Genomic DNA, 26,102 nt, shown 5'->3' on the forward strand with positions numbered 1-26,102 from the left:
TATAGATGTCCCAAAGAAATGATCAACTCTAGGGCCCAGTGCGGTACCTAGAGGCTAAAGTTCTCGCCTTGCAGGCACCGGGATCCCATATGGGTGCCAGTTCCTACTACAACTTTATATTCCATGGTGTCTCAAACTACAGCACCTTATTCAGTTCAATGTCTGACAAATAAGATTTCTACCAGACTCATCCTGCCTTTTTCAGCCCCCAAGAACCCTTCACTTGAATCGCACTATTGTCCTCATTATTTTTGTATTAGCCTACATACGTGTCACACCTCCAGGTCTTTGCCTCAAATATTGTCTTCACTATGAATATCTTTCCACCCTCTGAAAAGCGTAGAGCACTGCTCATTTCTTCAAACTGCTATTCAAATGCTTTTCCTCTAGAAAGCCATCTCCATTTGTCTCCACCATCATGGCCCATTGCACGCCCTTTATTATAATAGTTGCCAAGGAATTAGCTACCTTTTTGTTGCCTATCTGCTCATCCACCAGCCACTAGGACATGGTGGGCCCATGACAAAGATTAATGGATTATGAGGACTTACAACATGCCTGATGCCAGAGATGCAAAAATTAAAACCCATTTTCCACATCTAAGGAATTTATAATTTTGTACTAAAGCAATGATACAAATCCTCTATAAAAGTATTATCCATGGTACAGCAAAAGGAGGAGGGAAAGGAAATCACCTAAGTTTACTGGGGAATTGGAGAAGGTTACACAGAGACCATTTAATGGGTTAGGAAAAGATCTCTAACAAATCAAGAACAAGCTAGTAGTATTTACTTATTAAGTAAGCATTTTAGAGGCATGGAAAAGCTTGAAAGCATCATGTGACTAGTGCTGAAACAGAAGGTAAAGGGAACAGAATAGAAATAAATTTTCAAATCCATCTCTTTCCTTCTTTATATGTTACTCTGCTAGGACATACGGATGTGACCAACATAGCACAGATGTCGATGAAGCTCACACTGGCTTGCCATTGCTTCCTTGGCAGCTTTCTACTCATTCATCATGACATTTCCAATACTGACAAACATACAATGAATGCTTATAGATGATCAAAAAATTGGGTTCCTGGGCCCGATGCTGTGGCCTAGCAGCTAAGGTCCTCACCTTGAAGTGCCGGGATCCCATATGGGCACTGGTTCTAATTCCGGCAGCTCTACTTCCCATCCAGCCCCCTGCTTGTGGGTTGGAAAAGCACTCAAGAACAGCCTACAGTCTTGGGACCTTGTACCCAAGTGGGAGACCTGGAAGACGTTCCTGGCTCCTGGCTTCGGATCTGCGCAGCACCGGCCGTTGCAGTCACTTGGGGAGTGGGTCACCAGACAGAAGATCTTCCTGTCTCTCCTCCTGTCTATATATCGGATTTTGCAATAAAAATAAATAAATCTTAAAATAGGGTTCACAATTAAGGTTCTGAAGTCTTTTGCCTTTCTATAATGCTACACACTTCTTTGTTAGTTATCCATCCCGACATAATTAGATAGATAGAACAAGCATGCTAATTTCTAAAAATCATCAACTATAGATATTCCATGAGCTTTCTCAAGCACTATGGGAAAGAGGAACTAACAAAATGAAATGAACATTTTCCTGAGTGTAAGATTTTACCATCCTCTCAAATCAACTGCCCTAAACACACAGTGTCTGGCTTCTTGGGAATGTCACCAGTCTTCCTTCTCATGAGCAGCATCAAGGGAGAACCTCTGCACTTGGTATCGTCTGATTTGCTATCAAGGGAGGTAGAGCTGATCTACCTTTGGTCCTCGAGGTTTGATAGTTTTTCCCATCAACTTCTCATCATCAATTTCACATTGCTCTAGAAGATCCAAAATATCTTCCTCCTTTGGAGAAAATTTTTCATTAAAACAGTGATTACCAATATACTCTAGAATTTTCCCAAGTGCATTGCTTATTTCATAAAATAATGTATAAAATTCTTAAAACTCAGCTGAAAGAAGTAGAAATAAAGGGGCTTAGAGATCTCCCTTCCAGAAAGGTTCACTAAAATCTAGCAATATAATTAACACTGCTGGAATCTACTATGCATTAATTATCATTAACAAATGTATCCCTAGGTTCCTCTTTAGTATTAAAACTGCATGCTACAATAACTATACATGTTAGCCCACAAGATACTTTAAAATTTCTAGAAGTCCTTTGCAATTTTCCAGACTATAAATTCATTGATCATTTCTATACCAAACGGCATAAAATAATATTAATACTCAGACGCAAACATTAGTATTCAGTTAATGGGCACTAATTTAACTCAAATTTTATGAAAGATGTGCAAATCACAGCACAAATTCCTAAGTGCCCTCTTTTAGAGTCATTCTAAAGTCAAGCAAAAATTATTAAAACATACATCCTGTGGACACTGATCAAACAAGAATAAGAGTCTAAGTTATATAGAAAGAGGTATAATCAACTGCTTTGTTGAATTATCTTTTCAATCTATAAAATATTAAAACTTTATGCCATCATGATTTATACTTTAATGTCCCTTTAACAAATGTGTTTGGACTTACCAGTTGTGATCCCAAATGGAACATTCCTATCAAATAATAGAATGCCTTGTCAGGTCCCAGCTCCACTTCTGATTCCAGTTACCTGCTACTGAGCACTCTGGGAGCCAGGAATGATGGCTTACACCATTGAGCTCTTGTAATTCATGTGAGTAATCTGATTAGGTTTTTAGGTCCTGACTTCACCCTGGCCCAGGCCCAACTTTTGAGGGCATTTGTGGAGAAAACCAGTGGATAAGGGCTCTGTCTGTCTCTGTTCCTTGCCTTTAATAATAGCAATAATAATAAGATTTTTGAAAAAACCGAAAATTTCACTGTATAATTGTAATTGTAAAAGAAGTTGTTCTTTGTCACAATTTGATGAAGATTAGCTATTCAAATGCTAAGACTCTTGTCAAAATTTTTGATTAAGTAATCATCCCACAATGAATCCCATATAGAGCAGCATGACTTCTATTTAGGAGAAACAACATAACAGACAATATTCTCATCCTAATAACTAAAATTTCAGATGAACTGAAAAATGACAGATGAACTAAGCAATCAAAACATGCCAAATCTGTAAATAAAAAGTACTGTGTATAGGAGGGCACAGATCAAGGCTGTGATAGGCAGAGACATTCTGCTGGAACAAAGAGAATCCTCTTAAAATGCTTGCTTTTGGCATCCTGAGTCACCAAGTTCAGAGGCTGATGACCTTGCTGAGACATGACACAGGCAAAAAGAAGAATCAGCTATCTTTCATATGCTCCAGCTATCTTATCTGACATGGCAAGCATGTGCTCGAAGCTACCTTGCAGTTCTAACCCCAGCAGACTGTGTGAAACTCTACTTTCAGATAAATGCACATCTCAGGCCAAACTACGAAAGAATCACTCAAGTGTGCTTGGCCATGATTGCAGAATAATGAACAAACAACTGAAGTGGCCTATTATGCTGCCATATAAAACTGAAAGATCCTTCATTAAGGTAAACAGATTAGAGAATGTGTATGAGTGTGTGCTAATTACCTCTTCTCATACGCCAGCTCTGTGTATTATCAAGAAAAAATACTGTATATTGTTAATTACAACTCAAATAATGAGTGTCAAACCACTAGTTAATTCAATGGTTCTCTCTATCCAGCTACTTACACATGTTCATATAACAAGAAGTTATTAAAATATAATGTTATTACAGCACAATAATGGCTTAGTTATTATGAAATACTACAAACCATTAAGAGAAAAAGGAGGAGAAGTACATCTTAAAAATATTTTTTATATGTAAGACAAAGACCCTGTTGTTTTTAAAGTCATATTGTTTGGCCACATTCTTTTGCCTTTGTTTAGGCACCTCTTCTCTTTACCTTCATTCGTTTCAAAGGATTATTTAGTTCTCGCTGGAATGAAGCTGCTCTTCCTGAAAGAAACGTCTGGAAAGCAGCAGCCAACAAATTTTCATACTTTTCAAGTAGTGTTTTATCATCAGGAGGGTAAATCCGTCTACAACAAAATCACATAAATTAATTTGTCATTAAACCTCGATCATAGTTCAATAGTGAAGGTCAGCTGCAAGGTCTACCGATGGTCAGGGTACTACAACAGAGTACTATTGCAGTCATACCAGGTGGCTAAAAATAAAGACGAATACATTTATGAGAAATTTGTAAATGTTTGCCCCTTGTGAACATAAATTTTAAAATACCACATACTTACCATTAAACAATGCTTCTCCATAAATTAGAGTTTAAGCATTTGATTGGGAAGAAATGGTTGGAGTAGAATAGCAGGTCAGAAAATGGGAGAAACATGGAGCATAACAAATGAGAACGTTTTAATTCTGAGGGATAATGCAAAAGTTCTTGGCTCAAGCAGTTATTAAAGCATAGGATAATATGGGCATTACTCCTGAGGATCTCCTACAGGGGTGGAATTTGCCTTTGGGCAGAGGTGAGGTAGAAAGAACGCATTCTTATCACCACTGATGTGGTTTTAAAGCCAGACGAGAACATTTTCATCATGAGGGAACAAGACCATCTTCTGTAATACAGGATGGTGAGGATTCTTTTCTGATAAGAGCCATTGGATAGCTACAGCATCATATGTGAGCCATACAAAATTACCAACTCAAAAATTAGGCTGCTGTGTAAATTCTTTTAATTTCAAATTCTTCCTGCTGTAGTCTTGGCAGGACCAGATCAAATGACTTCATACACTTCATACAAACAACCAGAACAACATGCCCCGACCCTCAAATGCAATGTCAGGACTTGAGAGGGGAGGCAATCTTTCAAAGAACACAAAAAGCCTAGATGCGCCTTTTTGATCATATCTGGTGACACTGTGAAGAATTCCATTTCAGTACAGTATACATCCCTCTATATTGTCTCACATCTGGATCCTTCAAATAATTACACTAGTTACCTAATTCCTGAAGCATTCAAACTCAAAACGCAGTGGAATGATTACAATGACATGGCAGAAGGAGTTCTAAGAGATCTGAAGCCTGACTTTCTTAAACTATCACACCATCAGAGAAAAGTGGCTACTTCAACATATCAGATCTAAAAACATATCAGAGGCAGCGAGAAGCAGCTTTCTCAGTTCTGGAACTATGCTTCCTGATCACCTTCCCTTTCTTAAAACATATTAAGCAAAAAGCACACCTTCAAATGAAACAGTGCTTAAAATAAGCCAAGAAGTTTATAAAGAGAATGTGGCATATATACACTACCGAATACAACTTAGCCATATAAAAACAATGAAATCTTGTCTTCCACAATTAAATGGATCCAATTAGAAAACATCAAGCTTAGTAAATAAGCTAATCCCAAAAAGACAAATATCTTATTTGTTCCTTGATCCGTGACACCTAGCACTCTTAAACACAGAGTACAAAGAACTGTAACCTTCACGAATGAGACTGACATCCTAGGATTTGATTCTTGTTTACAGCTTTTGTCACATTCCTGAGGCATGCTAGGGTAGTTTTTTCTTTCTGTCTACTAGCTAGTCATTGATATTTTAATGGATTTTAAGCCTGTGATTGCAAAGTGAAATGAAATATCACACTGTAAAACTTAGGAGGGAAAATAAGAGGCAGACAGGGAAGGAGGAGGGTGGATAAGAAATGTAGGCTCGAGGGAGCATGGGATGGAGTGTGTCACTATGCTTCTGAATCTGTATCATGAAATTTGTTCACTTTATATAAGTTTAAAATGTCAAAAAGTTTAAAAACACAATGGTTGTTTTGACACTTCATTACTTCAAACTAGACTACTATAACATCATAGTTACCTATAATTCCCCATATGGCGATTCTCATGTTCTTCTCTTGACACCTGCTTTCGTACTTGGGCAAGTCTTTCTTTCTAGAAATGAGAACATTTTGCAAATGAAGTTGGAGAAATACATCATGCAATTCAAACGGCATTTACTTTTTGAACATTTGCATACCAGCTCCTCCTTCCGCCTCTCCAACTGGTGTCTCTGCTGTTCCCAGTCTGAGGAACCTGGTAAAAGCCTTTTGATGGAATTCTGGCCATAAAGCCTTCTCTGAGCCTCAGCTTTTTGTTTGGCCAAGTTTTTCCTTTTATCACTGGTCCTAAAATACAAAAGACCACATTCCAGAATTTGAAACCAATTCTGATGTCATCCTCGTGAGAACTAGAAGAGGTCACAGATCCCGTCAGAAGTCCGTTATTAGATTTATGGATCCTCAAGCATGTTAGGGATGTTTGTCTAACCATCCAGTATTCATAATAAGATGAAATGGAAATGGCATATGATCGGAAGAATCAGACTCGAGTTTAATAACCCATCCTAGCAATTTACTAAACAATGTTAGTTCACTGCTGAGTCTGTGTCCTTGTCAAGTAGATTTAGCAGTAATGTTCCCTCCTGAAGTTCTTACAAAGTATGAATTTGTGGGTCAGTATGCAAGACGTGGTAGGAGATGGGGATCTTCCTAGGATAGGCAGCAGCCCTACAGAGAACGCCAATCAGGTCATGAACACTGGCTCACCCAGGAAATACATACAAAAACGACTGAACTCAAATTTCCAAAATGAGGGGCATCTGATATTCCAAAACTAGCTTTCTTTGGGCCAAAATAAGAAAGGCTAAGATCAACAAGAAATTTTGTTGCTCATTTTTTCAGGCATTGGTAAGAGGAAATGACAAATTAGCCTCATTACCAAGAATAAGAACACTTTTGAGACTATCAAAGATATTTAAAGGGCAAAAGAAGCTGCAGAGAGAAAAAAAAAACCCAGCCCTCAAACCTTCATATCCATGTCACGTACCCAAAGCTCTTCCAAAGCTCGTCCACAGCTTCCCTGAATTACCTCTACCTCTGCATCTTAACTTTCATCCGTCCTTATCCCCTGAACCTTTACCTACAATTACTGAAAAGAAGGAAAACACAGCTAAAAAAATGAATAATGTAAATTACTCGTTTTAGATCTAAACTCACCAGGGTGGGAACAACTTACTATCTATGCTCAACTTCATGGCATGTTATTTTAAGATTTATTTATTTTTATTGCAAAGTCAGATATACAGAGAAGAAGAGGAACAGAGAGAAAGATCTTTCATCCACAGGTTCACTCCCTAAGCAGCCACAATAGCCAGAGTTAAGCCAATCTGAAGCCAAGAACCAGGAACTTCTTCCAGGTCTCCCAAGTTGCAGGGTCACAAGGCACCAGTCCTTCCTTGACTGCCCTCCCAGGCCACAAGCAGGGAGCTGAATGGGAAGTGGGGCCACAGGAATTAGAACTGAAACCCATATGGGATCCAGATGCATGCATACAAGGGGAAGACTTTAGCCATTAGACTACCACGCCAAGCCCCATGGCAAGTTATTTAAGCTCATTGCATTGTAGATTTCTCTTTTTCTTCCTGTTGCTGATTTTGTATTGTGGCTTTTCACTTGAGGAGATGTATAGTAACTGTGTAAGGGAGGCTATCCTATCCAGATGGGAGATACAATGTAGTATGCATCTCTACTTCCAGATCAAAACTAATTCCCAATGAAACTGTTAACTATATCTTGACAACAGGATGTTGGACCCTTTGCCATTGTCCATGCCCACAATGATGAACATATGACTGTTTAGGAAGAACTATACTATTGTAATAATATAGGGGAACTCAGTGGAGTGGGGGGGTTAAGAGAAATCCCAGGACCTATGGAACTGTATCATAAAATGGTAATGATAATAAAAACAATAATAATAAAATAAGTTTTTTTTAAAAAGACACCACCCTTATTTCTCTCTACAGCTTAATCCCACAGGAAATAGTTTAGTCTAAAGGTAAGTTGTAAAAATAAAACCAGGACAGGTCTTGCTGTGCAGGGGCAGGTTGAGTCGCACCTGTGCTTCTGCTTCCAATCCAGCTTCCTGTTAACACGCCTGGCCCAGGTATTTGGGTTCCTACTACCTTAATGGAAGACGTAAATGGAGTTCTCGACTCCTGGCATCAAATGCGAGCTACTTCATTCACTAGGAGAGTAGGCCAGCAGATGCAAGATACCTTCCTTTGTCTTTCCCTCTCCATTGCTATCATTCTAGCTTCCAAAAAGAAATAAATCTTTTTGAAAAGATGCAAAGGCTTTCTAAACTTCTAGTAAGATCCAATAATTGATAAAGAAAACACACACGTATTGGAGCAAGAACACAACGACATTTGTAGGGAAATTGCTCAATGATTCTGAAGTAAGTTACTTTCTGATTCAGCACACTCTTCCATAGGACATACACTGTGTTATACTCATTCTTGTTTATGCTGCTTATTGTTTTGTATGGTGCATACAGATGTTGGTTAAGACACTGTACTATCAACAGACCCAAATAAAAGCCCAGATTGTGATAACACAGCTAGATCTAATCCAGGATATTGTTTAGTTATAGTTCTAGCTTAGACCTTGCTAAACTGAAATAGCTGTTATAGAACCATTGGGGATCTTTCTAGGAATGAGACTTCTCTACCATATGGGACCATTCTTGTAGCTTGCCTGTTACAAATGCACAAGCTAGTGATATGTGGCCAACAAGGCAAACAGATTAAACTGCCTCTAGAAAGCTTGCAAAGCCACCAAGAGTAAGATCTACTGAGAACTGTCTGAGGAGGATGTGAACACAGAATCAATTCTCTTATACACCTCATCAGTTTGGCTTGTGTAATGCATATATGCATTGTTTTATTTTGTTTATCCAAAACAACATTGCACAGTCTTTTGTTCCAATGTATACATTTCTTGTCTATTCCCCTTGTCTACTGTTAATGGAAGAAAGCAAGTAACAGAAAGACAAGTAACTACAGCATTCCACTCCAATAAGACACCTAACATAGGTGCTTTGCTTTGCATGTTCATCCCCTCAAGTAGCTCTCCTTGAATTGCCATTGTAACAGTATTGAGAGATGGGACAATTTAAGGGGGGAAATTGGGATAAGAGGAAGTAAGGTGGGTGGGCCTCCATGGCTGCATCAGTGGCATTATAACAGGAGAAAGAGAGAGACGATCAGGGGAAGCAAGCCTTTATTTTTTCCCAGGTGAGCCAGTTACACTTGGCTCAGGATTCTTCAGAGGGCCACCAGTAAAAAGTCAAAGTGAAAATACACAGTCCTCTCAGAGTTGGAATTCAAGAAATTTGACATCCCCCCAAAAAATTCTTAGTATTTACATATTATCCAATTTGTGCAATTCACTGACAGGCAACAGAAAAGTTAAATATGACCACAGGACACTCAAATCCAGAAAAAGAATGGTGACTTACCATGATTAGGGGGAAAGTAGGAAGAGTAGTGTTTAGTAGATACATGCTTTCAATTTTGCACTACTAAAGAGTTTTGGAGATGGATGATGGTCAAAATCCTACAACAATGTGAATGCAACTTGATGTTGCTGAATTATACACTTAAAAATGGGGGCCGGAGTTTCGTGCAATGGGTTAATTTACTGCCTGCCACATTAGCAACCCAGCTGAGTGCCAATTCGAGGCCTGGCTGCTCTGTTCCAAGTCCATTTCTCTACTAATGGATCAGGAAAGCAACAGAAGATGCCTCAATGCATGAGCTCCTATCATCCATGCAGGGAACCTGTATATAGTTGCAGGCGCCTTGATTTGGTCTGACCAAGAACTGACCATTGAAGCCACTTTGGGAGTGAAGCAGCATATGGAAGACCCTTCATTTTCCATCTCTGTCTCTTCCTCTCCATAATTCTACCTTTCAAATATTAAAAAAACACTAAAAATTTTAAATTATAAATATTATGATTAAAATAGAAAATTTTATACCTTATCACAACTTTTTAAAAATTAGTAATTCACTAGATATCAAAAGGTACCTTATACATACTGTAAAGAACTTTAAACTTTATCTGAAAGTGTAGAAACAATCTTATTAGAACACCAGAATTTAGAAATATCTCTTTAAATATTGGCAATCCTTGGGGCTCTGTCCTTGCCCACTCTTTAACTTCTCAAAATATACAATTCAGCGGTGTGAACTCATTCATTAGGATCAACTGCAATCCACACATGAATGTCGATTTAAGACATTACTATCCCCTGAAGTCCCGTATATCCAATTTTCTACTTAGCAATTCTGCTTACATGTCTCAAAACACCTAAAAATTCAATGTTGGAAAGTTATCTCTCCCTTTTTACCTTCCCCCATCACTATTCTAAGCCTAATTCTCCCCTATAACCTTTACCCTAATGAATGACATATTAGCAAGTAAGATGTCTTCCAAGCAGAAACCTTGGAATAGAAGAGGCTTTAAATTCCTAATACCTGCCACAGTAGCAGTGGACACTCAATAAATGCAGGTAGTTGTTGAATGACTGGCAAAGCAACAGATTTGAAGCTGCAAAATGGGAAGTAAGAAAGAAATCAATTAAAAAAAAAAAAAAGTCCAAGAAAGAGATAATAAACTCTTAGACTTGGAAAGGAGAAAAATGGCAGGATTCAGTTCATTCACCAGAAAAGGAGTCAAGGATTACTCTCTGCTTTGTAGCCTGGCCCCTGCATTAGGCTCTTCGAAAATGTCCAGTAAGGAACTGGTGGTGTAACAGGTGAAGCCAACACATGCACACCATATGGTTCCCATTGGAGCCCTAGCTGCATCACTTCCCATCAAGCTCCCTGTCAAGAAAGACATTAGATAAGGACCAAAATCCCTGTGTCCCTGCACCCATGTGGGAGACCTGGAAGAAGTTCCTGGCTCCAATCTTCTGTTCTTGGATCAGCCTAGTTCTGGCTACTGCAGTCTTGTGGGATGTCAACCAGAAGAGGGAAGATTTCTCTTTCTCCTTCTACCTCAAAACTATACCCTAAAGAAATGTCCAGTAAAAACATGTGAATGTTAGATTTATGTTTTTAGGCTGAAGATATGATTTCATTAGAATAGAGAAAAACCAGCAAGAGAAACATAACTGAATGAAAAAATACATCAATCATATTGGACTTAAGTATCAAGAGAATATTCGTTCAGTGATTCATTTATTAACCAACATTTTACTGAGCATATAGTAGACCAAAAGCATCCAGCAGACATGGTCAACAGCCAGCAATAAATACAACTTAAGAGTGAGACGAGTTGCAGGTGCCCCAATCTATACCTCATCACATACATCATAGATTGGGGACTCCAGTGTCAAATTCACAAATCTTGCCACAAAAGTGAATAGGATTTTTCAAAAAAGAGTGCTCTGGTAACACCACAGTGGGGGAAAAATGTATATCCCAAGGAGCAGAATGTAACAGAACCATAAGGGGAGACAAAGAAATTCTCATAGTTAAGTGATGCCAGAAACTGGTGTCACAAACGGCCAATGAGGATAAACGCGCAAGAGCCAGCCAGCACTAGCAAATAGAAACACGCCTATAGCCACCATCCAAGGACCAGGCTATCTAATCTACTCTAATCCAATGCAGCTAATGAGTGCCTTGGATCCAGGGACTTGTGGCACTGTGAATGTCTTTTCTAGATCCCATCTTAATCACTGTAATAGACATAATTATTAGAGGTAAGAAGAGCCTCTTAACCCAGAATTGCCACTACAACACTCTTGTCTCTTAAACTTCTAACCCTAGTGTTCCAAAAGATTGAACTCGAACCCTGAATTCAAATTGTATTTTGTCATCGAAATAAAAGGGATCAGTTCTTGCCCACTGTGTCAGCTCTGTATCCCTAGGAGGGAACATCCTGAGTGACTCACAGACCTTGTACAATGAACTTGGAGATCTAGATGGAATCATACTGCAAGTAAAGCACTGCTCTGAAAATGAGAGAGAATATGAAAACCTCAATTCTAAAATTCAAAAAGCTTAAGTCCAACTGAGAAGAATTGGCTATGCCCAGGTAAAGTGGTGCAGAGCATAAGAGATCATATACTGTAAAGAGGCAAACACTTGTAGAGTCCTGGACCTTAAAGGTGGAGCCTGAGTGGCAAAAGGGCCTCAGATTCACAAAGGAGCTGAGCAGCCACCTGCTCACCATGCTGTTCCCAGCTTGGTTAAACTGTGTCTTCCTGGGAGAACCATTCTCCCTTGTCCAGGCTTATTTGTTTCAACTGGAACATAAATAGCCTTTCCAAAGCCCCATTTCACCATCCAATATTACCAATGAACTCAACCCCTGTCAATCTTCAAAATCAACCAGTTTTAAAAGTGAACAAATCAGTACTAAATCCCTCCCTACTCCAGGCCAGCCACGGACTAAATGAAAATCTGGTCAGATCTTTCTCTCCCTTTGTTCCTTTAGAGCTTGATCTCATTCTACAAAGCCTGGGCCTCCTCATTTTCCTAACTGCTTCCTGAAACAAAATCTCCTTCCCATACCAAGTGTCTGGGAATGGGTTTCTGTTGACTTCTTTTTGAAGACCATAGTTTCCTCCGAAATTAAGGGAGAAAAAGAAAGAAATTTATTTAGGCCAAAAGGAACACTTCATAATTAGAGATGGCATTGAGCCCACAGGTAATGAAGAAAAGCATTCAGACCAGCAGAGAGAATAAATCATTAGTGAAAACGGCAAGCTATGAGGGGAAATTATTAAAGTAATCTGCTTAATTAAAACAGTTTAGGTTAGAAAGAGCATGGAAAAGTTAAGGTTAGGCTATTTTACAAAAAAGGTTAACACTAGTGTTGGTAATAGAAATCTAGTTAGATTCTTGAGCAAAAAGATAATATAATGAGGAATAAAGGATTATTGTAGGACTTAGATTTAAAAGAATGTAGATAGGGGATGCCTGGAATCATGGAAATGTATTCTGTCCGAAATTTAGAGTCCATATGAAAATTAGCCTTGTAATGTTTAACAAATGAGCAAGATTTTTCCTAATATTCTTAGTTCCCATTTTCATTCTTGTCACGTCCCATCACAGAGCTGCCACAGCGAAACTTCAGCCACACACGTGTTCACAGAGCCCTCCATCTGCTTGGGTGGGAGACGCATGTTTGTAACAGAAGCCTTGTTAGCATATACTCTAAATGTTAGAGATTGTGTTCACTGTGAGACACTAAGAAAGACAAGGATATTGAATTCCATTTGTCCTTGCCTTTCTTTCTTTAAGATTGACTGATTTATTTGAAAGAGTTGCAGAGAGAGAGAGCTCTTCCACTGGCTGCTTTACTCCCCAGATGTCTGCAATGGTCAGGGCTGGGCAAGGCTGAAGCCAGCAACTGGAACTCCATCCAGGTTTCTCATTTGGACATAGGGTCCCAAGCACTTGGACCATCTTCTGATGTTTTCCCAAGTACATTAGTAGGGAGCTGGATCACAAGTAGAGCTGCCAGTATCACAGGTAGTAGCTTAACCCAGTATGCCAGAATATAGGACAGGTTCTGCCCATAGTTTTAGGCATAGACATGTCTGACTGCTTGGACTGTCTACACCTCACTTTCAATTACAGTAAGTGAAATAAGCCAGCCACATAAGACAGATCCAGCATGTTCCCTCAAATATGTAGAAAAAAATTTAAATCTAACTGATTTTAAAATAGTGGTTACTGTAGGATGGGAATGGCAGGGGGAGGGGGAATAAACAGGGGCTAGATAATAGCTACCAAAACAAGTTAGCCAGGAATGAGTCCTAGTGTTTCAGAGTGCAGTGGGATGACTGCAGTTGGCAACACACTGTACAAAGAACTAGAAGAGAGGCACTCACAGGCTCCAACATAAAGATGAAATAATGGGATTATCTGACAGACTTAACACTGCACATATATGTGGAAATATTTATCTATACCTCATCAAGACTCTCAAGTGTTACATATCAATAAACAAGTTTTTAAAATAAAGCTCTTTAAAGATTTATTCACTTATTGATTGGAAAGACAAAGTGGCACAGAGAGATCTCCCATCTGTTTCCCCAAATGGTCCCAATAGTCAAGGCTAGGGTAGGCTGAAGCCTGAAGTCAAGAATGCCATCCTAGTCTTCCAGTAGACTGGCAATGGCAAGGGTCTGGGCACTTTGGGTCATCTTCTGCCGCCTTCCTGCATACATTAGGAAAAAGCTGGCCTCCACTGAACAAGCAGCATAATACAGTTGGCTGAGCCCTCTTTATATAGCCAAGGAAATCATGCTTGAGGTTTCTTTTTGATTTCTGAACAACCCATCTGTGCTTTAGCTTCTCCTTGCAAAATGAGGAGGGCAATCCAGAGGGTCTCCTACAGGAACTGACCTCTCCAATCCAACCTCATGGGAAATCATAACACCAATCCTGTGATAGACAACATTTACTGCAGATGTGAAGTATTACACAGGAAAGAGAAGCAATATGAAGGAAGAAAGGGAAAGTTGTTTTAATTATTTTTACAAAAACATCAGTTTAAAGAACAGTTCAATAAACTTAACGTATAAATACAAAGATATAAAAGGTTAGAAGCCAACTCCATGCAAATGAGTCATATGTGCTACATACAGAGGAATAAATTCCAGAAGATCAAGGGAATATTTTACCTGATGTTTAGTAGCTTCAGTGCATTCAGCAGAACTCCCCTTTTTACATCATAGTCTATTTTCTGATCAGTTCCAAAGCTTGGGGCCCGATTAATCTAAAATTTACAAAGAAAATAATGAAAACAGCCTAACGTTAGAAAGTCAGTAAATATTCAGCACATATTCATTCTTTCAAGTCAGACCTTCATCCAGTGGGACTGCACAATCAACCTCAAAACTTGAACAGCCAGATAATCAAGTGGTCACTGTTAGGCCCACATTCCCCATCTCACTGGGCCAAGCAATGCCTGTGCACTGTGAGTACCACATCCTTTATGCCCACTCCTGTGTCTTCACTGTTTCCATTTCCTCTGCATGTTTTCCAGTTCTTTACCCCCATGTGTTCAAGATTTTAAGTTCAGGGAAGTGAATGCTCAGTGTTCTCTCTGGACTGCACCAGCTCTTTCCGATGAATTCATTTACTCCCTAAAAAACACATTTTTTTTTTTTGGTTGCTTGCTAACCAGCTCTAAACAGCAGACCATCGGTCTCCACTGGAAAGGCAGTAGTGATCATCTCAGAAGAGAATCATAAGCGAGTTACGGACTTGCCACTATGAACTTTCTTAGCTAGGCAAGGATTGTAATGGGAATAGTGAGCCACCTGTGACTACTTTCTTTCTGACATCATTTCCAAGAATTCATTAAGATGAAAAAAGCAGCAGTTTACGCCCTAAAATCCACTGTACAATATTCTACCACTTCCAAAGCTGGAGTTTTGTTTTTCTGTCTTTGCTGCCATTGGGTTTTACTGTTGTTACTAAATGTACCTGCAACAGCAAATACTTAATTAGTTAAATCAGTTAATTAAATCAGTTGATTAAAAAAATCAATCAGTTAAATCAGCTGGTTAGAATGCTGCTGATGCCAAAAACCATGGTTTAGCTTTGTAGCTTTGTGGCACAAACCCCCAGGACCCAGGTTTTCTTAAAAAAAAAAAAAAAAAAAAAGCAGCAGCAGCAGAAGGAAGTTACTAGACATAATTGAACATAATTGTACAAACCCATCAGCACAGAAGACTAAGCGATTGCTTAGATGCATCCTACAATTGGTACCGGAGGAAATACCACATTGAATTCAAGAAATCATCTGGCAGTACAATGTCTCTAATTAGAAATGGGGCTGTGGGGCCCGGCGCGGTGGCGCAAGTGGTTAAGGTCCTCGGGCGCCGGTTCTAATCCCGGCAGTCCCGCTTCCATTCCAGCTCCCTGCCTGTGGCCCAGGAAAGCAGTTGAGGATGCCCCAAAGCTTTGGGACCCTGCACCCGCGTGGGAGACCCGGGAGAGGCTCCTGGCTTCGGACTGGCATAGCATCGCCGTTGCGCTCACTTGGGGAGTGAATCATCGGACGGAAGATCTTCCTCTCTGTCTCTCCTCTCTGTATATCTGCCTTTCCAATAAAACATAATAAAAATAAATCTTTAAAAAAAAAAAAAGAAATGGGGCTGTTACGAGGTGCGAGCGAGACCACACCAAACATGTCTAAGGTTTATTAAGGAGTCTTTATTAACCAAGCATGGTGATAACAGAGCATACTAGAAATAGCACATCATAAGTCCATATAGCAATCCAACCAATCATAATCCAAAGGGGAACAAATGGTCATCAACCTTAAGTCCATCCGTTAAGCTGAAGACCTATGTCCCAGCTTCCCTAACAATACGCGATGAATGCCTAAGAGACATGCAACGAATAACCTGGACACACTTACAAAGCTGCAGACATTCACCTTTCCCTGGCTTCTCTGCCCACATTCCACTACTGCTAGGCCTCACCTCTCCTGGAACACAAACCAAAAACGTTATTATATTCATTGTCCCATCTAGGCAGTACACAGGGACCATGCTCAGGGGATTACCTGTCCTGGGTCAGCCAAGAGTCGAGGTGCTAAAGTAACAGAAACACCTGGCCAGAAAGAGAGCAAGAGCCCCTGCTTCATGGGCCTTTTAAAGGGACTTGTGAGGGGCGTGGTTACACAACAATGCAATACTGACCCCTCTCAGGTGATAGGTATTGGCTCCTGCCCACCTGTGACTCACCTAAGTGTTGTGAGTTTAGGAGTTAATTGGCACTCATTGGGATGGGCAAGAACAGGAACTGGGCTTGTAGCTAAAAAGACTAATTGGACTCATCTGCGAAGAACATCCCGGCTGAATTAGGATGTGGGCGGAAGAGTATACAAGGAGAGGTGAAGGAGCAATCACTGGCTGCTCTCCGTAACAGGGCACAGGTTCACTGCAGAAAAGGAAAGCAAACTGCAGAGGATCACCTGTAAACCCAATACGGAGGGAAGGGAGAAGGAACTCACCCTGCCACCCTCTTAGTTCTTAGGTGGGCTCTTTGGCTGATGCTAGGAACCCAGTTAATACAATGTCAGTCGACAAGAGAAAAAACATTCAAGTTTTATAAACTAGACATTCAGGTGGAGATGCACTAGAGTGTGAAGTCCGAGAAATGACCAAATCATTACACCTTTTTACTTTTACACACACACACACACACACACACACACACACACACACACACACACACACATTTGTGAAAAGGTACAGGACAGATGTCTCTTAGGCCTAGGACAGCCAATTCCAGAAATGTCACTGAAGAGCCACACAGAGGAGAAAGCGGTAGAAGACAGTGGAAGATAAGGGTTGCTTGGGCCCGCTTGTTTACTCAGGTGCACTGCAGCTCCAATCTGTCCGGTCAAGGTTATTTCTCAGCCTTGGCATAGGGATGAACTCCCTCGTTACGGTTTGATACATTGTAGCATTACAGACATTTTCTGTGCATGCAGATTTAAAATATGCATTGTATTTATCCATACAAACTATACTTTATTGCTCCTGTTTTTTTCATAGTTATGAAAACCTTTCATCATGCCATCATTTTGACGAATGCATGGCTCCCTTTTTGCAGAGATTGACCATATCATATTCTGATTTCTTTGTACATTTATGATTTAGAAGATGATAAGCATCATATCTTCATGAAAAAACCACAAGGAAAAGGAATTTAATTGAAAATTCCAAGGACATACATTTACTCAAAAGCAATTTGAGACAGGAAGTTGATCAGTTACCTGAAAGCTGTAAACATTTCTCTCAATGAGTGATGAGAATGGGCAAGTAATTTACGGGGAAAAGTTTAGAACTAGGGCCCCGCACAGTCGCCTAGCGCCTAAAATCATCTCCTTACATGTGTTACTTTCTCATATGGGTGCCGGTTTATGTTCCAGCTGCTCCACTTCCCTTCCAGCTCCCTGCCTGTGGCTTGGGAAAACAGTAGAGGATGGCCCAAGCACTTAGGACTCTGCACCTGCATTGGAGACCTGGAAGAAGCTGCTGGTTCCTGGCTTTGGATCAGCTCAGCTCTGGTCGTTACAGCCACTTGGGAGTGAACCTGTGGATGGAAGCTCTTTTTGTGTCTCCTTCTCTCTGTATATCTGCCTTTACAATGAAAATAAGTACATTTAAAAAAAAAAAGTTTAAAGGCCAGCAACAGGGGCAACAAGTAAGGCTGTCACGCAGCTCCAGCGTCCCATCTGAGTGTTGTCTGACTGCTCCACTTCCCACACAGCTCCCTGCTGGTGCACCCGGGAAAGCAGCAAATGATCACCCAAGTTCTTGGGCCCCTGCACTCCTGTGGCAAACTAGAAGAATGTCCTGGCTGGTAGACGGAAGATGCATCTCTCTCACTGTGTCTCTTTCTCTGTTACTCTTCCTTTCAAATAAATAAATCCTTGTTTTTAAATTTTACTAATACAAGTTCAAATGTCTGAAATGTAGAATGATGAATTAATGACAGTTCTGCTGCTATGTGCAAAAAGATTATAAAAAATTAGATACTTAAGAGCAAATGAATAAATGTACACCAGCCTATGTGGTATTTCCAGGCACATCCTTCCTCTTGAATTGTACTGAGATCTTGGTTTAAAACAACTTCAAATTCCTTTCTTGTCACCAACTTTAATTCTTCCCTCTACTATATTATAAATCAGTCTAAGAGGAAATGTACCTACACACACATACACAAACACAAGTATAAATGCAGAAAGTTTCTTTCAATGTTATCATTCAGCATTGTTTTGGGCATTTTGGTTTTAAATTTCATGAGAAAGGCAAAGAAAAACATAAGAGAACCACCACAAATAGCTGACAGAAGAAACTGAAAATCTGGGTTGTACCCCACCAAAATTTTTTCTCTATATTGCTGAGGATTTCATTGTTTGATATTTCCTACCCAAATTCTGAAAAAGACAAAACCTAGCAGATAATACAGCATCAAAATTCAACGGCTTATCAATGCATGCAACAATAAAAACTGTAAGACAAAATCATTTAAAATTTTATTAATTTTTAAAATGTAGTTTCATTATCAAAAACAGCACAACCTTTCCCCTGTCAACAACAAATTCTGTGCTTGTCAACCACTGCAATCCTCTCCTACAGCCTCCCTCCACCTTACCTGTCACCTGTCCATCCACCCAGCTGTCCAGCATCGATCTGTATCTGTGAACTGAACACTCCACTCAGGTGTTTCCTCTGCAAACTTCTTATAGACACATAAACTTTCAAATACACACATGGACACAGACATCGAACCACTCTTCCGTCTGTGTTAAGTCCCTGTTTCTCCCTTATGCTTACAACGGCACAGAATACACACACGAGTCCCCACTAGAGTGCGAGGAGCTTTGTCTTCCAGCTACGGTGGTGACTGCAGCTCAGGTCTTGTTAAAAGTCCATAAAGTATTGGCAGCAGTTATAATCCACTCAACTTCTGTGTGTTCCACTAAAAACATTTTCCTATGTTTTTCAATTTCTGCAATTTTACCACAACAAATTTTTACCTGAAATGATTCTGCTAAATAAGTTACCACATCCTCAGGAGCACCTTCTGCTTTCATCCACTTGATGGCGCCAAAAGGTCTTTTTTGACCATGTGTGTCGGCTCCACTACAATTTCAGCTGGCAGCACAAAAACAAACCAAGATCTAAAAAACGATGTTTTGACTGATTTAAAATAAAGAATATGCATGTTCCATAGCTATCTGCTACCATGGGAATTTTTTAATGATTGATTGACCTGGAAATGATCAATGAAAGAATTAAAAAATGATGCAAATAATGGTATTTTCTTTCTTTCATTTTGAGATGCAGAATTCACCTATTTGGTCAATTTTGATTTAGCTGCGATTGAAAACCTCCAGATAGGCAATTGTATTTTCTAAGAGATAACTCACACATTATTTCCTGCTCTCCTTTCGCCCTCCTCACATACATGTTTTCACTTCTTTCCTACCCCATCAAAGACCAAGCACAAGTAGCAAGGACAAAAAAAAAAAGGACTACTGCAGACAAAGCAGCAAATCCGCAGTAGAAGGGCTCGGGCCTTTCTCAAGTGTGTTCATATCACAAATCAGAGGAAGCACAGGGCAAACAAACTTCATTATTTCTAGGACCCAAGATGGAGCAAATCTGAACACCAAAAGGGAAAACTGTACTCTTATGGAAACACAATATACAGCGTGGGCTCATAGAACACACACTCACACACACTCACAATATCTTTGACTCTCAAATTTTATTTCTAAAAACAAAAATGTATTGAATATTTTGAATGCACCTATCATCCAATTTGCGACTGATGCAATGTCCAACATCTGAATCATTAATAAAAGGGGAGATAATTCAAAATGAACGGCAGCTGTTGGTTATATCTTGAATAATCCTTAAAATATAACTAATCCAGTGAACACTAGTGAACACGGTTGCCAGGAAGAACATGAGGGAAGACCCAGTCACGCAAGACAGCGTGCAAGCAGCACCTAGGCCAGCTGGGCTTTTGAGTGCTGAGCACCGATTAAGGGAGCAAGTACACTGAAGGCCAGCCTCCACACAGGAAATAAAATGTGCAGAATTGATTAATCAGAGAAACCACAAATTTGAGAAAGCAGTAAAGCAAGTAGTTAGCCAAGTAATAAAGCAGATTCCCACATACAAACCTCCTGGCCCGGAAGTCCTCTCACTAACATGGGAAAAGTAACACCAGCACAGTGTGATGCACCCTTCAAACTGTTGTATTCCCAGAATGTTTCTTTAGGTTCTTTTTCTTTAAGTGATTCCCTTATTTTAAAGGCAGAATTGACACAGAGGGAAGGGGAGACAGAGAGATTGTCCATCTCTTGTTCACTCTTCAAATGACAACAAGAGTCAAGGGTGGACCAAGACTAAAGCGAGAGGCTAAGAAGGCCACCTCTCCCCACCCAACCACCACCACCGGCTCTTCCACATGGCTGGCAGCGACTCAAGTACCTGAACCATCATCTACTGTTTTCTAGGTACATCAGCAGGGAGCTAGAAAGGAATCAGAGTAGCTGGGCCCTGAATCGGCAATACAGGATACAGAATACAGGATATAGGTTCTTTTTGTTTATTGCAAATGGTGGCATAACCCACTGTGCCACAGATGCCCACCCCTCCTTGCATTTTCCTTCTCTTCCTCCTACATACTTCCCTCAGGCTTCCTCTGGTCAGTTAATGGGACAACACTGCCAAGCAGACACTGAAGAACATGTCCTTTAATGTACACAAACAACAGTAACATCTTTCTTCTTAGACATTGCCTTACCTCCAAAAGCCACGGCTTCAGTTTTCTATCCAACAGAATATCAAATCCCAGGACTTCAAAGCAGACACTTTCGCTTCCTGGAGGCTGGCCAGGTCTGCACATCCTGTATGCATGCAGAACATGTGGTTCTGCCACAATCAGGGTCTTGACCACCAACTCCTAGGAAGATTGTGATTAAAGAGGTTAAAATGCCAAAGATCGTGGTTCCTCATCTACATAGGCACAAACACAATCTGGAACTAAGAAAAGAGCATCCTGATCTGATTACAAGGCACCTCAGCACCCAGCCTCTGCCACTGCTTGACTTCCCTTCATCCAGCTTTTTGTCCTGACCCCAGTCTGCCCACACTGCTCCAGACATGCTTGCTTGCCTTAGTTCACTTAAGCGAGTGACGCTTCCTCTTACTTTAGGTTCTTTGCACCAGCAGTTGCCTCTTCCTGAAACACTCATTTCGCTAGGTCCTCATGTCTGGATCCTTAGTATCCACCGAGGCCTTCCCCAGGCCCTTATGTTGAAAGTCACCGTGTAATCATTCCTTACTGCACCACTACAACAGGTATATTCCTTTTTTTGTTAGAGAAGGGCCCTTATCTGTCTTATGTTACCCCATTTCTAGCATCAACAGTACTTGGTACTTAGTGGAGGATCAAAAGCATCTGTAAGCAAGGTAAGTACAATAAACACTGCCACATGTGGCTTCTATGTGCAAGTTAAGTAAGGCAGGCGCACATGAGTGTGTTACCCTCATGCAGAAGAGGATGGGGTGACAGTGAGGAGAAAGCCCAAGGAGATTAAATCATTTCACAAACAGCATTACTGAAACGCCATTTAGATAAAAAAGCTGACAAAGCTAACAGGACAGAATCTATGAGAAGTTCCTTTGTACAGTGGTGAGTTTGCAGTTTCTAAGTTCTAGGCAAGAAAAAAGCCCTGCCTACTGAAGAAATGGCAATCAGCACAAGAGCTCATCCAGGAACCAAGACACCCTGGGGATGGCAAAATGGCTGAGTTCGAGTCCAAGCTCTGCTCCCCAGGAGAATTTCTGTTAATGTGCACCCTGGGACCCACTGGGTGATGGATCAAGTAGTTGGGCCCTGCCACCCCGTGGGGAGACCCAAATTGCATTCCCAGCCTTGTCCAAGCTGTTTGGGATATTTGGAGAGTGAACAAGTGGATGGGAGAGCTCGGATTTCTCCCCTTCGGTCTCTTGCTAACACACTCTCTCTGCCTATAAATACCTTTTTACCAATTAAAAAAATGCTGGCCCTTGAACATTCTCTATGAGGAAATACAGAATACCAATAGGGTGAATTATTTATGCTGGTTTTTATTATTTTACTGGAACTTGAATGAAAAAAGTAAATTTTCAAAAATGATGCAAGTACAGATAGATAATTATATTGAAAGTACTCAGAATAGTTAAAATTATTAGTAGTAACTGGTAAATAATGATTAATATGCCTTATAAGAAGAATGTAAAATTTACTCATTTACAAGAAAAATTTTGAAATGTGTTCAAGCTTAGCAGGCCCAACTAAGCGTGTTTGGGTCATTTCCAAACATCATGCACTAGCTGCGGATAAACACGTTAACTTGAATACCCCCTGAGTCTTGCTTGTAGCATCTCTGAATTCCCTTGCATGGGGAGGTACCACCAAAACCAAATGCACATAAAGCTAATGGTGCTCATTCTGTGACTGATTCTCTGTATATTCCTCACCAAGATAGCACAACAAGTCCCCCTTTCCACAAAGACCTTCTTAAAGACTCTGAGGTAAGAATTTGATAAATAAAAATAAAATATCCAGGAGTCTTGTTGAAGAGATGAGTTTGGAAAAGTGACAACATCAAGTTCCCGTGTCTTTCGTCCTTGTCTCCCTGTCTCTGTGCTCCCAGATCTTTGTCTTCACTATGGTAGCTCATGTCATGATAACTACCAGGTCTACTTCTTTGGCTAGCTGCCCACAAGTCAGTTATGTAATGCTTTGGCTCCACCCTAACTTTGCCAATCCATGAAAGCACAGCAGGTATTGGGGGTATGTTTAGATTCTGCAGTCAGTGAATGGATGTAAACAATAAACAGTTGCCTGTGTCTGGCTGTAGACACACACGTGGACGCCTGTGGATGTGTGGAAATGTGCGGTTACGTGCAGATGTGTACAGAAGTGTGTGTTCATGTGTGTGTGTGTGCCCAATTACTGTCACGGACACAAAGGTAGATATCTCCAGTAAGCCCGATATCATCGGGGGCAACCAATTATTCCTTGTGCCTTTCTCACCACGGGTGTGAGTAAAAGATGCTGACAGAGTTGTTCTCTGATCCCTTGGAATCTGGAGATGCTTGTCCTGGGCCCTAAGCCCCTGACATACACGTCTATAAAACTTTCTTGGTCCTACTGAGCTACTCATCCAATGACCCATTCATTAAATCCTCCAGGTGTCAAGTGTGACTTTCCCTCAAGGAGCTACTGCCATCATTTTATTGCTTTTGGCACACTATGGCAATAGTGTCCTTATTATGGTAGTTTATACTTTCCACAAGCTATGGTAGTTTATAGCTTCCACAAATTCTGTCTGGTAAGATAGATCATTAATAAATTCCAGCATTTCATAATCATATTTCTCATTTAGTGTGATGGAAGTTATCTTCTCAATCTCTTTTCTTGATTCTAGCCATTCTTACCATGTAGTTTTGTCCACTGCCATGGCTTTTGCCAAAGGCAGAAATAATTATTTCAAGAACAAAGTCTTTTAGAGCATCCTGCTTACAAGACAACAGTCAGCCAAAAGCCAAAGCCCTCAGAGGTAAGCAGATTCTTAAGATAGTAGGCTCAGAGGCTGGAAGTTCACTGGAGACATCAGCAAGGCCGGAGAAAGACACAAGCTGGTGCCAGATGCCCAAGAAAGAAAAGCTGCAGGGAGGATACTGCCTTAACCAGGTCAGTAGTTGCCAAGGCCAGAGTCTCAGGTGGCACACGTGCCTATGACGACTGGCACGTGTTCTGCTCTGCTGCCTCTGGCTGTGTGACGATCCACCTGAGGAACCCTGGGCTGGGAGAGTGATTAGACAGTAAACAAAAGATACAGCTCCCCAGATGAATGAAAGCTGCCAGGACATGGAATATGGTGAATTCATGGATTCCTCTGGCTGCCCTGCTTTCAAAAAACGTATCTTAGCTTCCTCCTTGCGTCGTCCCCTCTTCAAGAACCTGTTCAACTCAGGACAGTCTTTTAGCTTAAATTAAAGTAGTTTCCCATGCACTCTCTCTAGCCACTCCTGGTCTTCCTGTCCCCATTTGCAGGTTTTTCTTCTCAGTCACAGTGTGGGTCATATCACTCTCCTTGTTTTCAGCCCTTCTTTGCAGTTTTAAAGTTCCCAGTCTTACATCCTCACAAGTTTTTCACAAACCACATGTGACCACCTGCATCACTTGTAATTCAGATACCTCCATGTTTTTACTGAAGCTTTCGCCTCTACCTAAAATTACTTCTCTCCCTCCCCTAGCAGTAAAATTCCTAATGATCAAGAACTATTGTATTTCCCTACATAACAATGTCCTTAATTTGTTCAAACCAACGTAACGTGTTCTTTATTCACAATGCTTGGTAGTATGAGGCAGCACTGTGACTAGGAAGATAAAGTCACTTCTGTGGTTCATGTCTCAGGTGCTCCATTTCCAATCTAGCTCCCTGATAACGCCTGGGAAAGGCAGCAAGAAATGGGTTAGGTAGGTTTTGGCCCCTGAAGAAAGAAGAAAAAGACCCAGAAGAAATCTCCTGGCTCCTAGTTTCAAGCGTGGCCTAGCCCTGGCCACTGCAACCACCTAGGGAGTGAGCCGGTACATACCAACACACACACACTCTCTCTGTGTGTCTATCTCTGTCTCTCCTTCTCTCTCTTTTTCTTTCTAATACTCTGTCTCTCCCTCTCTTTCCTTCTTTTTTCTTTCTCATATTCTTTCTCTCTCTCTCTCTCCTTCCTTCTCCCTCCCCTTCAACTCTGTTTATTTCCCTCTCTGTAACTCACTCAAATAATTTTTAAAAAGAAAATATTTTTAAATGTTAAATTAATGCTGAGAAAAGATGGCTATAATTGTGGAAGGGTATAACTTACAGAAATGTCACTCCAAAACTTAGCAACGTCATGTTGATTTGCTTGTAGGAATTCCGTAAACCACTTGATGGAACGTTTGCTGCCTTTGTTTTCAGTCTCGTCCCGTTCAAAATGTTCATTATGCTTGTTGACAGAGTAGTTTGTGAGATGCATGTACAGCTGGGTCTGTGACAAAGAACAGAATCATGGCCACCTATGTGATTCTAGAACTACGAGGTCTCAGAAAAGAAGCCAGCCAAAGACCACAGTTTTAAAATTCAAACTATACAGATGGACAACATCACGTTTATTTTCCAATGGAGTGAGACGGCATATTTCTTTGGGAGAATTGCGAATGTAATCATTCACAGTGTTGCTTTCTATAGTGAATATGTCCATCAGACAAAAATCAAATGAGTGGGCCCAGCGTGGTGGGTTAGCAGCTAAAGTCCTCGCCCTGAACGCGCCAGGATTCCATATGGGCACTGGTTCTAATCCTGGCAGCTCAACTTCCCATCCAGCTCTCTGCTTGTGGCCTGGGAAAGCAGTTAAGAATGGCCCAGAGCCTTGGGACCCTGCACCCAGGTGGGAGATTTGGAGGAAGTTCCAGGCTCCTGGCTTCAGATCAGCGCAGCACTGGCCTTTGTGGTCACTTGGGGAGTGAGTCATGGGACAGAAGATCTTCCTCTCTGCCTCTCCTCCTTTATTTTATTTGCAATAAAAATAAATAAATCTTGAAAAAGGAATTCTAAAAATCAAATGAGTAAGACTATAGGGAATAAATTAGAATGTGAGACTATGCCCTGCCAAGCGAGAACACTGCACTGAGTTTGTTCCGGCTAGTCTGTTTGGTT

General features: G+C 40.6%; 1 protein-coding gene across 2 annotated transcripts in view; it reads right to left on the minus strand.

The window, feature by feature from the left end:
- TTLL7 (tubulin tyrosine ligase like 7) overlaps positions 1 to 26,102 on the minus strand; it is an 87,681-nt gene that overhangs the window by 45,461 nt on the left and 16,118 nt on the right. For both annotated transcript variants that reach the window (XM_040987351.1, XM_040987350.1), the window contains exons 7-13: positions 25,270 to 25,434; positions 21,155 to 21,313; positions 14,491 to 14,585; positions 5,978 to 6,125; positions 5,819 to 5,892; positions 3,889 to 4,024; positions 1,770 to 1,856 (exon numbers count right to left, since the gene is read on the minus strand). In XM_040987351.1, the coding sequence (XP_040843285.1) occupies positions 1,770 to 1,856; positions 3,889 to 4,024; positions 5,819 to 5,892; positions 5,978 to 6,125; positions 14,491 to 14,585; positions 21,155 to 21,313; positions 25,270 to 25,434 (864 nt within the window). The remainder of the gene's footprint in view (positions 1 to 1,769; positions 1,857 to 3,888; positions 4,025 to 5,818; positions 5,893 to 5,977; positions 6,126 to 14,490; positions 14,586 to 21,154; positions 21,314 to 25,269; positions 25,435 to 26,102) is intronic.

This window comes from Ochotona curzoniae, unplaced genomic scaffold (genome assembly GCF_017591425.1).
Source record: "Ochotona curzoniae isolate NIBS_2020 unplaced genomic scaffold, NIBS_Ocur_1.0 contig_4612, whole genome shotgun sequence".
NCBI lineage: Eukaryota > Metazoa > Chordata > Mammalia > Lagomorpha > Ochotonidae > Ochotona > Ochotona curzoniae.